General features: G+C 41.0%; 1 protein-coding gene across 1 annotated transcript in view; it reads left to right on the top strand.

Annotated features, from left to right (window-relative positions):
• LOC126284614 (carboxylesterase 1C-like) overlaps positions 1 to 14,739 on the top strand; it is a 487,963-nt gene that overhangs the window by 93,372 nt on the left and 379,852 nt on the right. Inside the window, exon 2 of the mRNA XM_049983679.1 lies at positions 4,139 to 4,361. Coding sequence (XP_049839636.1) covers positions 4,145 to 4,361 — 217 coding nt within the window. The 5' untranslated portion in view covers positions 4,139 to 4,144. The remainder of the gene's footprint in view (positions 1 to 4,138; positions 4,362 to 14,739) is intronic.

The following is a 14,739-nucleotide window of genomic DNA, read 5'->3' as shown; positions in this document are numbered from 1 at the left end:
CACCGTTGTGACCTTTGTTGACCTTCAAAGACCTTACTGTTAAACATCATTGGATTCGTCTCAACAGCTGCTCTCAGAAAGTACCAAACTACAGCAACCCAGTAAAAAAAAAAAAAAAAAAAAACAAAGTTGACCTTCATATCTCTGAAGTGACCTCACCTAGCAAAAAGAAAAAAAATATTTTTCAGTTCCTGTCATAGCTTGGGAGTTACTCTTGGTGGCAGTAGTTACTCACCCTGTATATTAAGAACGATAAGGGACCCAAGACTGAACCCCGTGGGACACCATTGTTGATACCTTCCCAGTCTCTGCTGACTTATGCAGATGATCTGTACTATTCATTTCGACCTTCTGCATTCTTCCAGTTAGCTATGAATTAAACCATTTGTGCACTGTCCCACTCATACCACAAAACTTAAGCTTATCTAGAAGAATTTGATGATTCACACAATCAAAAGCCTTTAAGAGATCACAAATTATCCCAATGGGTGATGTTTGGTTATTCAATGCATTTAATATTTGAATAGTGAAAGGATATATATCATTTTCTGTTGAAAAGCCTTTCTGAAAAGTAAGTTGACATTTTGTTAGTACTTTATTTTTACAAATATATGATGCTACTTTTGTATACATTACTTCTTCAACAATTTTGGATAAAGCTATTAGAAGTGAGATCGAGCGTTATTTGTTAGCATAAGACCTATCCTCTATTTTATGTAATGGTTTAATAATAGCATGTTTCCGTCTTTCTGGAAAAATTCCCTGTTTCAATCAGCTACTACATAAGTGGCTGAGAATCCTAATTATTTGTTGGGAACATGCTTTTGGCACTCTGTTGTAAATGCTATCAATTACATGTTGACTTTTACTTTTGAGTGAATTTATTGTTTTCCTAATTTCAGTAGGAGAGGTGGGTTGAATTTCAATTTTATCAAATTGCATAGGTATTATCTCTTCCAATTACTGCCTTGCATTTTCTAATGGATGCCTGGATCCTATTATCTCTACAACATGTAAAAAGTAATTATTAAAAATGTTTTCTATTTCTGACTTTTCGTTAATAGATTTTTCATTGAGTTTGATAGATACACAGTCTTCCTATACTCTTGATTGTCCTGTTTCCCGTTTAACAATATCCCAAATTTTTTAAATTTTACTATCTAATATGATAACCTCAGACATAATGCAAGTATTTCTGGACCTTTAAATAACTTTTCTTACTACAGTGCAGTAGTTTTTATAATGTTTCACTCTTTCTGGATCATTACTCCTAGCTATGAGATACATTTCCTTTTCCAGTTTACAAGATATTTTTATCCCTTTAGTAACCAATGTCTTTTAGGTGGTTACTTAAATTAAATTCCCTTGTTTTCTTAGGGAAACTGTTTTCAAGTATACTCACAAAGGTATCATGACATAGGTCAAATTTTAAATTAGCGTCAGATTCCCTGTACACCTCATTCCATTTCCTTAAAATGTTCAGTTGCTAAATCGTTAATTGAATGCCCTATTTTGGAGGACAGTTTTGCATTACTGTATGGTGCTATGTTATATACTGTAACTAGCTGTGCATCATGAGTAGACAGATCGTTCTTAACAGGAAAAGTCTTTACTTGATCGAATTTATCTTGATCTGTAAAAACAATATCTATCTTTGTGCTGCTTTCCTGTACCACCCGAGTAGGAAAATCAATAACTGACATCAAATTGAAAGAAGCAAGTAATACTTCAGGGCCAAGGTATCTATCAGATTCTTTCCAAAAATCTACATTGAAATCTTCACAACCAATAATTTGCTTCCCACTATCTGACAGATAGCACAACAAAGAATCCAAGTTTTCCAAAAATAGCTGAAAATTTCCCAGTGGGGATCTATTCATGGCAACAGTTAGAAAAGTACCATTATTTAGCTCAAGATCACACACAATGTTTCCATGTGCTGCTCTACACAAAATTTTTTAGTTTCTAAATTTTTCACACTATGATAGATTTTAAAATATTTAGCAATTCCTCCTCCCTCCATAGTGTCTCTACTTACATATACTGAAAACTTATGCAGTCACATTAACCTTCTGCATATCTGTGATTATTTGATGTTCACACAGTCATAGTACATCTATTCCACCCTCATTTCTAAATCTTCTAAACCGACAAGAAGCTAATTTACTTTATTTTTAATCCCCTGATATTCTGATCAATATATTAACATAATTTTTCCACTGAGCATTTATGAGAAGCTTGTGATGTTTTAACATCTCTAGTACCTGCCTGTCTGAACTTCTCATTAAGCTTGTTTTCATTCAATGTTGACTCACTAGAGACTGATCTTAGCCTAAAGAAGAGGTACTATCTTGAGTTTCAGTCCTACCCCCCCGCCTCCCCCCTCATAAATATTTTGCTATCATTATAGCCAATTTACCCTTCTCTTTCCTGTTGCGATGCAGGCCATGTCTTGTGAAGTCCCACCTACCAATACCATCAACAGGAACCAAACCTATGCCTGGCAAGGCAGCCACCCAAAGCAATTGATCTAGCTCGATACTGACTGTCCTTGTAGATATGTTCAATTGGGGCCAATCATACTGTATGAAAGCAGGAACCAAGCCAACATTTGTATGGTTGGTTGCAGATGCTATTTTTACCAGGTCACACTCAGTATTGCAGTCCTGATTCCTATCAGTACTGTTTCCCACTCCACCAACTACCACAACATGATACTGCTCTGTAAGACCTATGAACAATGATCCTACATCCTCTATCACTTGGCTAATACATGCACTGGGCTTGAAAAACGTTGTGTATCTGGTAAACTACACTTACATTTACCTGAGCCTCTTCCTTAGTTAACTCAGGTAACAAGGTTCAAATGGTTCAAATGGCTCTGAGCACTGGGGGACTCAACATCTTAGGTCATAAGTCCCCTAGAACTTAGAACTACTTAAACCTAACTAACCTAACGACATCACACACACCCATGCCCGAGGCAGAATTCGAACCTGCGACCGTAACAGCCCCTAGGTTCCGGACTGCAGCGCCAGAACCGCACGGCCACCGCGGCCGGCCCAGGTAACAAGGCAATGTGATGTTATTGCTAATGATGAAACTGTCAGATACCGTTTCTTGCTACCACTTCCTACCTGTCTTCACCCTTCTCCCCCCTTAACCTCATCAGTTCCCACCTAACACTATCCAGTTCAGCCTTAAGGGCTCTAATCTTCCCTTCCTATTCAGCTATTTTCCTATCCATTGAAAGTACTTTGCAATACCGTGAAAGAGACCCATTTACTTCCCCCATTTTATGCCACTACATTTCCCTCAATGTAACCATCTGTCGCAACAGCTGCATGGAACCCTAGCACTAACTTTCCTACGGCAGCTCAACCACTTCTTGCTCATGGTTGTTTACAATATTTTTGCAAAATTTATCTAGGCAATGACAGTAATATTATATTAACTACAGATCACAATAGCCAGTAAAGTTATATGGAACACTAATATACGTGTATACTATTAATATAGTAATGTAATGCTTTTAAACTAACGTTAAAACTCAAAACTTGTAGACCCGAAAAATTACGCTTGTCCGTTCTCCTTTGGAGTACTGCTGCGCGGCCTGGGATCCTTGCCAGATAGGATTAACTGAGTACATCGAGAAAGTTCAACGAAGAGCAGCACGTTTTGCATTAGCGCGAAATAGGGGAAAGAATGTCAGGGATATGATACAGGATTTGGGATGGACGCCGTTAAAACAAAGACGTTTTTCGCTGTGGCGGAATCTTCTCATGAAATTTCCATCACCAACTTGCGAAAATATTTTGTTGACGCTGGCCTACATAGAGAGAAACGATCATCGTAATAAAATAAGGGAAATGAGACCTAGCACTGAAAGACACAGGTGTTCATTTTTTCCTCATCCTGTTTGAGATTGGAAGAATAGAGAATTATTGTGAAGGTTGTTCGAAGAACCCTCTGCCAGACACTTAAGTGTGATCTGCAGAGTATCCATGTAGATGTAGATGAAGTTAAGAGGCCAAGTGTTTGATCACCACATTTCATTATTTGGCGCCGGAAGCAATCAGAGAACTCAAGGTGGAAATCATGAGGAACTGAATATGTGTACTTTTTGCTTTTCTTCCAGGAGATTATGGAAACTCGAAAATGGCTTTTCGTCGCTCTTTTGGCCGCCGCTTGTGTACCATTGGTACTAGCTCAAACTACTAACGATGGTGATGTAAGTGATCAAACCAGCACTGCCGGTACGACCAGCACCACTGCTGCAAATAAAAATCCGGAAAATAGTGTTGCAACCGGAAGTGATGACGAGGCTGATGAAGACAATGGTGGTCCATCAACTACCTCAGGTACAGTATCGGTCATTAGTATAAGTAAAAATGTACATGTTAGTTTGTTCAAAATATTGTGTCTCTGAAAGTTATTGACGGATTCGGCAAAAAATTGCATTCAAATATAGGCATATATCCCGTACCTATTTCTTTAACATATACGTTCAAACATAGATGTTTGTTTATTCAAAATCTCTCAAAGTTCTTTGAAATTTTGACACAACACTGCATTAGAATACATATGTTTTTATACACCTACTGGAATGCCATCTGGTTCAAAGTGGTTCAAATGGCTCTGACTACTATGGGACTTAACATCTGAGGTCATCAGTCCCCTAGAACTTAGAGCTACTTAAGCGTAACTAACCTAAGGACATCACACACATCCATGCCCGAGGCAGGATTAGAACCTGGGACCGTAGCAGCAGCGCGGTTCTGGACTGAAGCGCTTAAAGGCGCTCGTCCACACTGGCCGGCGCCATCTGGTATACATATGTATAGGATAAGTCACTAACTATTGCCACCGAGAAGAACTCCGAAAATATGATAGTAGCTGAAACGTTTGTGGGACAAATGTTGCATGGGATAACGAGGCCCATAATACAGTATGACGATGCATTTTGTTGCTAGGTGTGGTCGCGTCAAAGATATGAGGGTCAACTTTTTTTTAAAAAATGGGGAGCTATAGTTTGGTATTTGTTTTATGATAGCGGCTATCGAGACGAATCCAATGATGTATAACAGTATGTTCTTTGAAGGTCACCGAAGATCAAAAACGTGGCATGAACGTCCATTTAAAGAAGGTGTTCGAAGTGATGACCATTGGTATCAATGCAGTGCTCCAATCTTCTTATATGGATTGAGTGGTATTCCTCATCACTTCAGCACTTATCGAAGCACATACTCTGACAATTCTCTCTCGTATATCGTGCAAATAGTAAAGATTCGCAGAATACGGCATACCCATCTAACGTGCCATTGACATGTCAACACCGTTCGACCGTGTCGCAGTACAACACTAATAGAAACGGTAAGACTAGTATCGTCGAATTAAGCGAAACTGAATAATGTATTCCTTCGAAGAAGAAGTTGATATGTTTCTCACTTACGGAGAATTCCAACGAATTTCAGTGACAGCTAGAGACTTACATGCTGAAAGGTATCCTCAATGTACTCACCCTACACGTCGCTCATTTAAATATGTGTGTGGTAAATTGGAAACAACTGGATCTTTAACGCATCGGAAACATATCCGGCAAAGGAAAGTTACTAACGAAGAAACGGAAAGTGGTGCTCTCGCCACTGTGGTTCGAGATCGTTGTGTTAGTTCGCGTCAAATCGCAAGGGAATCTGGCATGAGCCAGAGTAGTGTTGTTCGTATTCTGTATCATCATAGAGATGATCCTTAGCATATAAGTCTCCACCAGTAATTAACTGCTACGGGTTGTATGCGTCGCGGTGAATTCTGCCGGTCGGCTCAACTTCAAATTCAGAGGGATGACACATTTATTAATTTGATTTTATTAACTAGGAGGCTACATTCACGAACCATTGACATGTTAATTTGCATAACATGCATTATTGGGCAAGTAAAACTCAATGTTGCCTGTGGCAGAGTGCATACCACAAACCGTGGTCCGTGAAAGTATGGTGTGGGGTTCTGGAGGACAGAATTATGTTCCCTATTTTATCGAAGAAAATCTTAATGGTAAGAAGTACACCACATTCTTGGAAGAAACATTTGGTCTGTTATTGGAAGAAATACCTTTAGGGACAAGGAACAGGATGTGGTACCAACACAATGGGTGTCCGACACATTTTCAGCTGATGGCTAGAAACGAGTAGCAGAGGCAATTCCCAAATCAAGGGATTGGACGCTGAGGAGATGTGTCGTAGCCGGCTCGTTCGCCAAACTTGACGCCTCTGGATTTTTTTCTTGTGGGCACTTGTAAAAGAAATTGTTTATAAAGATGTTCCAACTACACCTGAAGATATGCAAGAGAGAATTATCAGAGCATGTGCTTCTGTAAGTGGCGATGTGATAAGGAATAACACTCAATTCATGATAAGAAGATTGCAGAACTGCATTTATACCAATGGTCATCATTTCGAGCACCTTTTATAAATGGACGTTCATACCACCTTTGTGACTTTCGCTGACCTTCAAAGACCTCACTGTTAAACATCATTGGGTTCGTCTCGATAACCGCCATCAGAAAATAAGTATCAAACTACAGCATCCCACCTAAAATTAAAAAAAAGAAACTAAGTTGTCCTTCATATGTCTGAAGCAACAAAAAAACCATCTAGCAACAAAAAACCAACGTCATATAATGGCCCCCGTTGTCCGTGCTTTGAAATTTTGACACAATGCTGAATTCTTATACAGGCGTATTTTAGGTCCTAATTATTTAGTATATGTATATTTTTAATACGTATAATATAAAAAATGTATGTATGTAAGTAATGTGTAAAGGGAGGACATTTTTACCAAAAATCTCGAAAAGCTCCTTTTTGATCTACTTCAGGTTTTTGCATGTTACAGTAATAAACATATAGACACATGTAAACTATACACTTTTGGTATATAATTAAATATGTAAAATATATAATAGTGAAACTTTCTAAGCAGACAGAAAAGTTGTATTTATGGCTTTCCGATTTATGATCAGAACACTGCTACAATATCTGAATTTGCAATAACAATAAACAAGGCTCAAGGTCAGCGAGATGCGGGGAGAGGTGATGGACAGAGGGGTAGGAGGAAATGAACGTAGAAAACAGGAATTAGGAGACTATAGTGTGTTAACGCCACTCTGATCTATGTAGAGGGGCCTGGCGAGACGTGAATCTGTGTACTGACAATAGCTCTGCCTTCAAGACTAGACACACCTCGTCCCAGTACTAACATAAATTGTTAAATTTTTGTCCAAGATGTTTAATCGTTTAACTGTTATAGGAACTCTGCACAATGTACGCATCCGACTGCAACATAAGTACCCAGATTACATGTACTACTACATCGTACATATTCTGTCAATACTTCACTCGTCAACAGTATTACAATGCATTGAAGTGGTGAATGGTCAACACACTTTTAGTATTGATATTTCTCATCATAGTATTTATGATTTGATGAAATCTTTGCACACTGCACGTTATCTGAAACATAAATATGGGTTGCTATTGATATCAACAGTTCAACAATTCTCATAAAACTGCGTACGTTATAACCCTTAACCTGCACCGACTACGGCGTTATTATTCAAAATTTTAAAGATTGAAACCTCTTACTGGCAGCAAACAACATTGACACCCGGAATAATTATAGCTATCGCTGATTATTTACTTTATGCACACTAACGATCGGTATAGTTTACTACGCGAAAATCTTTAACTTACTGCTATAAAACAAAATCACCTAAAAGACGTAATAAATATTTAACGTGATCAACGTCTCACTTGCTTAAGGCAAATCTCAGTTTCGTACACCCTCGTTCAGTTAAATTTAATAATCCATTTCTTATTACGATAATTCGAAACGTAGCAACCAAAGTTAATAATTTCATTGCAAACCAGCGAAATAGATAGCTATCTCTGTGATACTGTTTACTCTGTTTTCTTATTAGCTCTTTTCGTTATTGGTTTCTCTTTAAAATTCGAAGCAATGGAATTGAATGTCGTCGAATAATATTAATTGGTTCTGATAGTATACGAAGCCTTTCTTCAAAGATGAGGGGCGCTAAATTTACAGGCAACAATAACTATGACCTCTTTCACATTAATCGTGCAGGGCTATATAAAACACCAGTTAGACTTAAACTCAATGGTATACAAAATCACAATTACTACGCGACTAAACCTGTAGTGCATACTCAAAATATACACCAATATTAACCGCTCAGCATTGAACTACCTTAGAGTGGGCGGCCAAATCACACAAATCCCGCATCCGCTTATTTTCCTTACTAAGTTCATAAATACGACATCCACCAACTTAAACCACAACAACTTCTAAGAGTCTCGTGTGAGCTAGTAATAGCACAAATCGCATTGTAAGTCCAGTCCAGTTACTGACTTAACGCTTTCAAACACCAATTTCTCCAATTATGGAATGCAGTTTCGTCAAAATAGGAGCGTAATTTTACAACAACAGGCCGTCCCGTTACTTCCCACACATACACATACACGACCATAGCAAAAATCTCTCCAGCGCTACGATTCAGAATAAACTCAAATCAGTTGCTTTAAGGTACCCTACTTTATCTCGCGGAACAATATAAATTGAAGCAGATACACTGCTAAACACGTCTAACAACTAGGTCACATTAAATTCTGATTTACAACACCGACCGAACACTGTCTCATTAATTCAGTAAAACTTCTTGACAATATTCTCACAGAATTTATTGGTCACGATGCCACCTATATCCGCGAATCTATTGTCTTTCTCGGTGACTGTTGGCACGATAATTAATTAAAGCTTCTACCTATCAGCTCTAGCGTAAGCTTCCGTATCAAGACCAAAATCAAGACTCAACTTCTAAATCCCAAAAACCATAGAGGAATCAATTTAGACAATCACCTCACAATTCCATTGCTTTTAACAATTAAATGTAGTTTCTTCGGCGGCCTTCGTCCCGTTGAATAGCGGCCAGCTCGATGTGACGATATCTCTGGCTAGGACAGCTGATTGCTGCTGTCGACACGAGGAGACGCTCTGTGACAACTTGATCGTTCTGTCAAGCGCGGTCGAAAGTTCACTTTTCTACAAAAGTTGCACACATAGAAACTTTACTTACAGAATGTTCATACATTTGTAACCACTCATCACGTATTTAATACTTGCCAACCGCTAAGTAAATATGCTGAAGCATATCGAAGTCCATGACGACACCCAAAAGCTTTTGTCCTGTCACAAGATGGACAGGGAGAGGGAGCAGAAGGGAATGATGAGGGCGGGGGGGGGGGGGGAGGGGGGGATGGAGAAGATGGGCAGAGAAAGAGGGAAGGAGGTGATGGACTGACAGAGGAAAGATAGATGGGCAGGTGGAAATGGAGAGAGAGGGGCGATGAGAAGATGCACAGGGAGAGAGAGAGAGGAAGGAGGTGATGGACACATAGAGGTGGAGGGAGGAGGAATTGGACGAAGAATGAGGAAGGGTAGCTAGACAGAGACAGTGAGAGTAGGACATATTCCCACTCATATTGGAAACGCATGCTTTCTCGTTCTTTTCCAATGTATATACAGGGTGATCAGAAAGTCAGTATAGATTTGTATATTGAATAAATCACGGAATAATGTAGATAGAGAGGTACAAATTGCCACACATGCTTGGAATGACATGGGGTTTATTAGAACCAAAAAAATACAAACGTTCAAAAAATGTCCGACAGATGGCGCTTCATCTGATGAGAATAGCAAAAATTAACATAAAGTAAGACAAAGCAAAGATGATGTTCTTTACAGGAAATGCTCAATATGTCCACCATCATTCCTCAACAATAGCTGTAGTCGAGGAATAATGTTGTAAACAGCACCGTAAAGCATGTCTGGAGTTATGGTGAGGAATTGGCGTCGGATGTTGTCTTTCAGCATCCCTAGAGATGTCAGTCGATCACGATACACTTGCGACTTCAGGTAACCCCAAAGCCAATAATCGCACGGACTGAGGTCTGGGGACCTGGGAGGCCAAGCATGACGAACGTGGCGGCTGAGCACACGATCATCACCAAACGACGTGCGCAAGAGATCTTTCACACGTCTAGCAGTATGAGGTGTTTTTTTTTTTTTTTGTTCTAATAAAACCCCATGTCATTCCAAGCATGTGTGTCAATTTTTACCTCTCTATCTACATTATTCCGTGGTTTATTAAGTTTTCAAATTTATCCTGACTTTTTGATCACCCAGTATATACAGGGTGAGGCACCTAACATTACCGCTGGATATATTTCGTAAACCATATCAAATACTGACGAATCGATTCCACAGACCATTTTTAAAATGGAACCACGTTAGTTTTGTTTGCATGTCTGAACATATAAACAAATTCGTAATCAGTGCAGTTGTTGCATTGTAAAATGTTAATTACCTCCGGAGATATTGTAACCTAAAATTGACTCTTGAGTACCACTCCTCCGCTGTTCGATCGTGTGTATCGGAGAGCACCGAATTACTTCGGGATCCAAAGGGAACGGTGATGGACCTTAGGTACAGAAGAGACTGGAACAGCACATTACGTCCACATGCTAACACCTAGAATAACTCCGAAAGCATTACAGTAGTTGAAAAGTTTGTGGGACAAATGTTGCATGGGACACGGGGCCCATAATATGACGTTGGTGATTTGTTGCTAGGTGGGGTCGCATCGGATATGAAGGTCAACTTTGATTTTTTTTTAATGAGGTGCTACAGTTTGGTACTTATTTTCTGATAGCGGCTATCCAGACGAATCCAATGATGTGTAACAGTACGATCTTTGAAGGTCACCGGAGGTCAAAAAGGTGGCACGAATGTCAATGTATAGAAGGTGGTAGAAGTGATGATCATTGGTGTCAATGCAGTGCTCCAATCTTCTTCCTCATTACTTCAGCACTTATCGAAGCACATACTCTGACAATTCTCTCTCTTACATCGTGCAAATAGTAAATATTCGCAGAATACAGCATACCCATCTAACGTGCCACTGACATGTCAACACCATTCGGCCGTATCGCAGTACAACACTAATAGGAACGGTAAGACTAGTATCGTCGAATTAAGCGAAACTGAATAATGTACTCCTTCGAAGAAGAAGTTGATATGTTTCTCACTTACGGAGAATGCCAACGAATTTCAGTGACAGCTAGAGACTTACATGCTGAAAGGTATCCTCAATGTACTCACCCTACACGTCGCTCATTTAAATATGTGTGTGGTAAATTGGAAACAACTGGATCTTTAACGCATCGGAAACATATCCGGCAAAGGAAAGTTACTAACGAAGAAACGGAAAGTGGTGCTCTCGCCACTGTGGTTCGAGATCGTTGTGTTAGTTCGCGTCAAATCGCAAGGGAATCTGGCATGAGCCAGAGTAGTGTTGTTCGTATTTTGTATCATCATAGAGATGATCCTTAGCATATAAGTCTCCACCAATAATTAACTGCTACGGGTTGTATGCGTCGCGTTGAATTCTGCCGGTGGGCTCAACATCAGATTCAGAGGGATGACACATTTATTAATGTGGTTTTATTAACTGGCGAGGCTACATTCACGAACCATAGAAATATTAATTTGCATAACATGCATTATTGGGCAACTGAAAATCAATGTTGCCTGTGGCAAAGTGCACACCTCAAACCGTGGTCCGTGAATGTATGGTGTGGGATTCTGGAGGACAGAATTATATTCACTATTTCATCGAAGGAAATCTTAATAGTAGGAAGAATACCACTTTCCTACAAGAAACATTTGGTCTGTTATTGGAAGAAATACCTTTAGGAACAGCGAACAGAATGTGGTGTCAACACGATGGGTGTCCGGCACACTTTTCGATGAAGGCTAGAAGTGAGTTGCAGAGGCAATTCCCAAGTCCTTGGATTGGACGCGAAGGAGATGTGTCGTGGGCAGCTCGTTCGCCAGACATTATTTTTCCTGGCCGGGATTCGTAGAAGATATCGTTTATAAAGACGCTGTAGTTACACCTGAAGGTAGACGAGAGAGATTTGTCAGAGCATGTGCTTCGATAAATGCCAATGTGAAAAAGAGTAACACTGAATCCATGATAAAAAAAATTGCAGCACTGCATTGATACCAATCGTCATCACTTCGAATGCCTTTTGTAAATGGACGTGCATGCCACCTTTGCGACCTTCGTCGACCTTCAATGATCTTACTGCTAAACATCACTGGATTCATCTCGACATCCGGTATCAAAAATAAGTGACAAACTATATCATCCCATTTAAAGAAGCAAATTTGATCTTCATATCTCTGAACCGACCCCACGCAGCAACGAAAAAGCATAGTCATGTTATGGCCCCCGTTGTCCCATGCAACTTTTGTGCTACAAGCTTTTCAGCTCCTATCATACTTTAGGAGTTATTTTTGGTGGCAATAGTCAGGAACTTACTCTATATAGTGCTCATCATCAAAATATGTGCCTCAAGGTGAGCCGGCCGCGGTGGTCTCGCAGTTAAGGCGCTCAGTCCGGAACCTCGTGACTGCTACGATCGCAGGTTCGAATCCTGCCTCGGGCATGGGTGTGTGTGATGTCCTTAGGTTAGTTAGGTTTAAGTAGTTTTAAGTTCTAGGGGACTGATGACCACAGATGTTAAGCCCCATAGTGCTCAGAGCTGGCAGATTAAAATTGATTGCACACTGTTTTAATCTGCCAGAAAGTTTCATATCAGCGCACACTCCGCTTCAGAGTGAAAATCTCATCCTGGAAACGTCCCCCAGGCTGTGGCTAAGCCGTGTTTTCGGAATATCCTTTCTTTCAGGAGTGCTAATCCTGCAAGTATTGCAGGAGAGCTTCTGTAAACTTTGGAAGATAGGAGACGAGGTACTGGTGGAAGTGAAGCTGTGAGGACGGGGCGCGATTACTGCATGGGTAGCTCAGATGGTAGAACACTTGCCCGCGAGAGGCCAAGGCCCCGAGCTCGAGTCTCGGTCCCGCACACAGTTTTAATCTGCCAGGAAGTTTCGATGCTGATCAATTTTTCCATATTCATGGAACTGAACTGTGTACCTTAAGGTCGACCTACGAAGAGCATTCAGTAAGTAATGCAATTTTCTCGGCCACTTTAGATTGAAAAACGCGAAATCTGTTGTGGGACATCAAGGAATATTCCTGCTTCTGCCCCCGGAGTTCGATGAGGAGGCCGCACTGTACGTAGCCTTCAAAATGATGTCTGTAACGGAGGTGCTTTCCAAGCAGAGAGCTGTCATTGAGTTCATTTTGTCGGAAAACCAGAGACTCACAGATATTCACAGGCACTTGCAGAATGTTTACGGGTACCTGGCAGTGAACAAAAGCACGCCGAGTCGTTGGGCGAGTCATCATCGCGAAAGTTCGTGCAAGCCTGTCCGATTCTCCGCGTGCCAGCTGGCCGCACGTGACTGACTCCTGCAATACTGAAATGTGCGGGCACTCTCATTCGAGTTGCTCGACAGATCACAATACTTCGCTGCGCGACTGGGCTTCTTTGTTAGCAGTACTGACGCACTCGTACACCCGTTGGGGTACTCGAATCAATGCGTGCGCTAGGTTTCGCGCCGAGAAAACTGCATTACTGGCCATTAAAATTGGTACACCAGGAAGAAATGCAGATGATAAACGGGTATTCATTGGACAAATATATTATACTAGAACTGACATGTGACTACATTTTCACGCAATTTGGGTGCAGAGATCCTGAGAAATCAGTAACCAGAACAACCACCTCTGGCCGTAATAACGGCCTTGATACGCCTGGGCATTGAGTCCAACAGAGCTTGGACGGCGTGTACAGGTACAGCTGCCAATGCAACTTCAACACGATACCACAGCTCGTCAAGAGTAGTGACTGGCGTATTGTGACGAGCCAGAAGCTCGGCCACCATTGACCAGACGTTTTCAATTGGTGAGAGATGTGGAGAATGTGCTGGCCAGGCCAGCAGTCGAACATTTTCTGTATCCAGAAAGGCCCGTACAGGACCTGCAACATGCGGTCGCGCATTATCCTGCTGAAATATAGGGTTCCTCAGGGATCGAATGAAGGGTAGAGCCACGGGTCGTAGCACATTTTAAATGTATCGTCCACTGTTCAAAGCGCCGTCAATGCGAGCAAGATGTGACCGAGACATGTAACCATACCATCACGCCAGTACAACGATGACGAATACACGCTTCCAATGTGCGACTATCATGATGCTGTAAACAGAACCTGGATTCATCCGAAACAATGACGTTTTGCCATTCGTGAAACCAGGTTTGTCGTTGAGTACACCATCGCAGGTGCTCCTGTCTGTGATGCAGCGTCAAGAGTAACCGCAGCCATGGTCTCAGAGCTGATAGTCTATACTGGTGCAAACGTCGTCCAACTGTTCGTGCAAATGGTTGTTGTCTTGCAAACGTCCCCATCTGTTGACTCAGCGATCGAGACGTGGCTGCACGCTCCGTTACAGACATGTGGAAAAGATGCTTGTCATCTCGACTGCTCGTGATACGAGGCCGTTGGGATCCAGCACGGCGTTCCGTATTACCCTCCTGAACCCACCGATTTCATATTCTGCTAACAGTCATTGGATCTCGACCAACGCGAGCAGCAGTATAGCGATAGTCTGCAATCCGACCTTTATGAAAGTCGGAAACGTGATGGTACGCATTTCTCCTCCTTACACGATGTATCACAACAACGTTTCAACAGGCAACGC

This window comes from Schistocerca gregaria, chromosome 8, assembly GCF_023897955.1.
Source record: "Schistocerca gregaria isolate iqSchGreg1 chromosome 8, iqSchGreg1.2, whole genome shotgun sequence".
NCBI lineage: Eukaryota > Metazoa > Arthropoda > Insecta > Orthoptera > Acrididae > Schistocerca > Schistocerca gregaria.
This window is presented reverse-complemented; position numbering and strand designations above follow the sequence as displayed.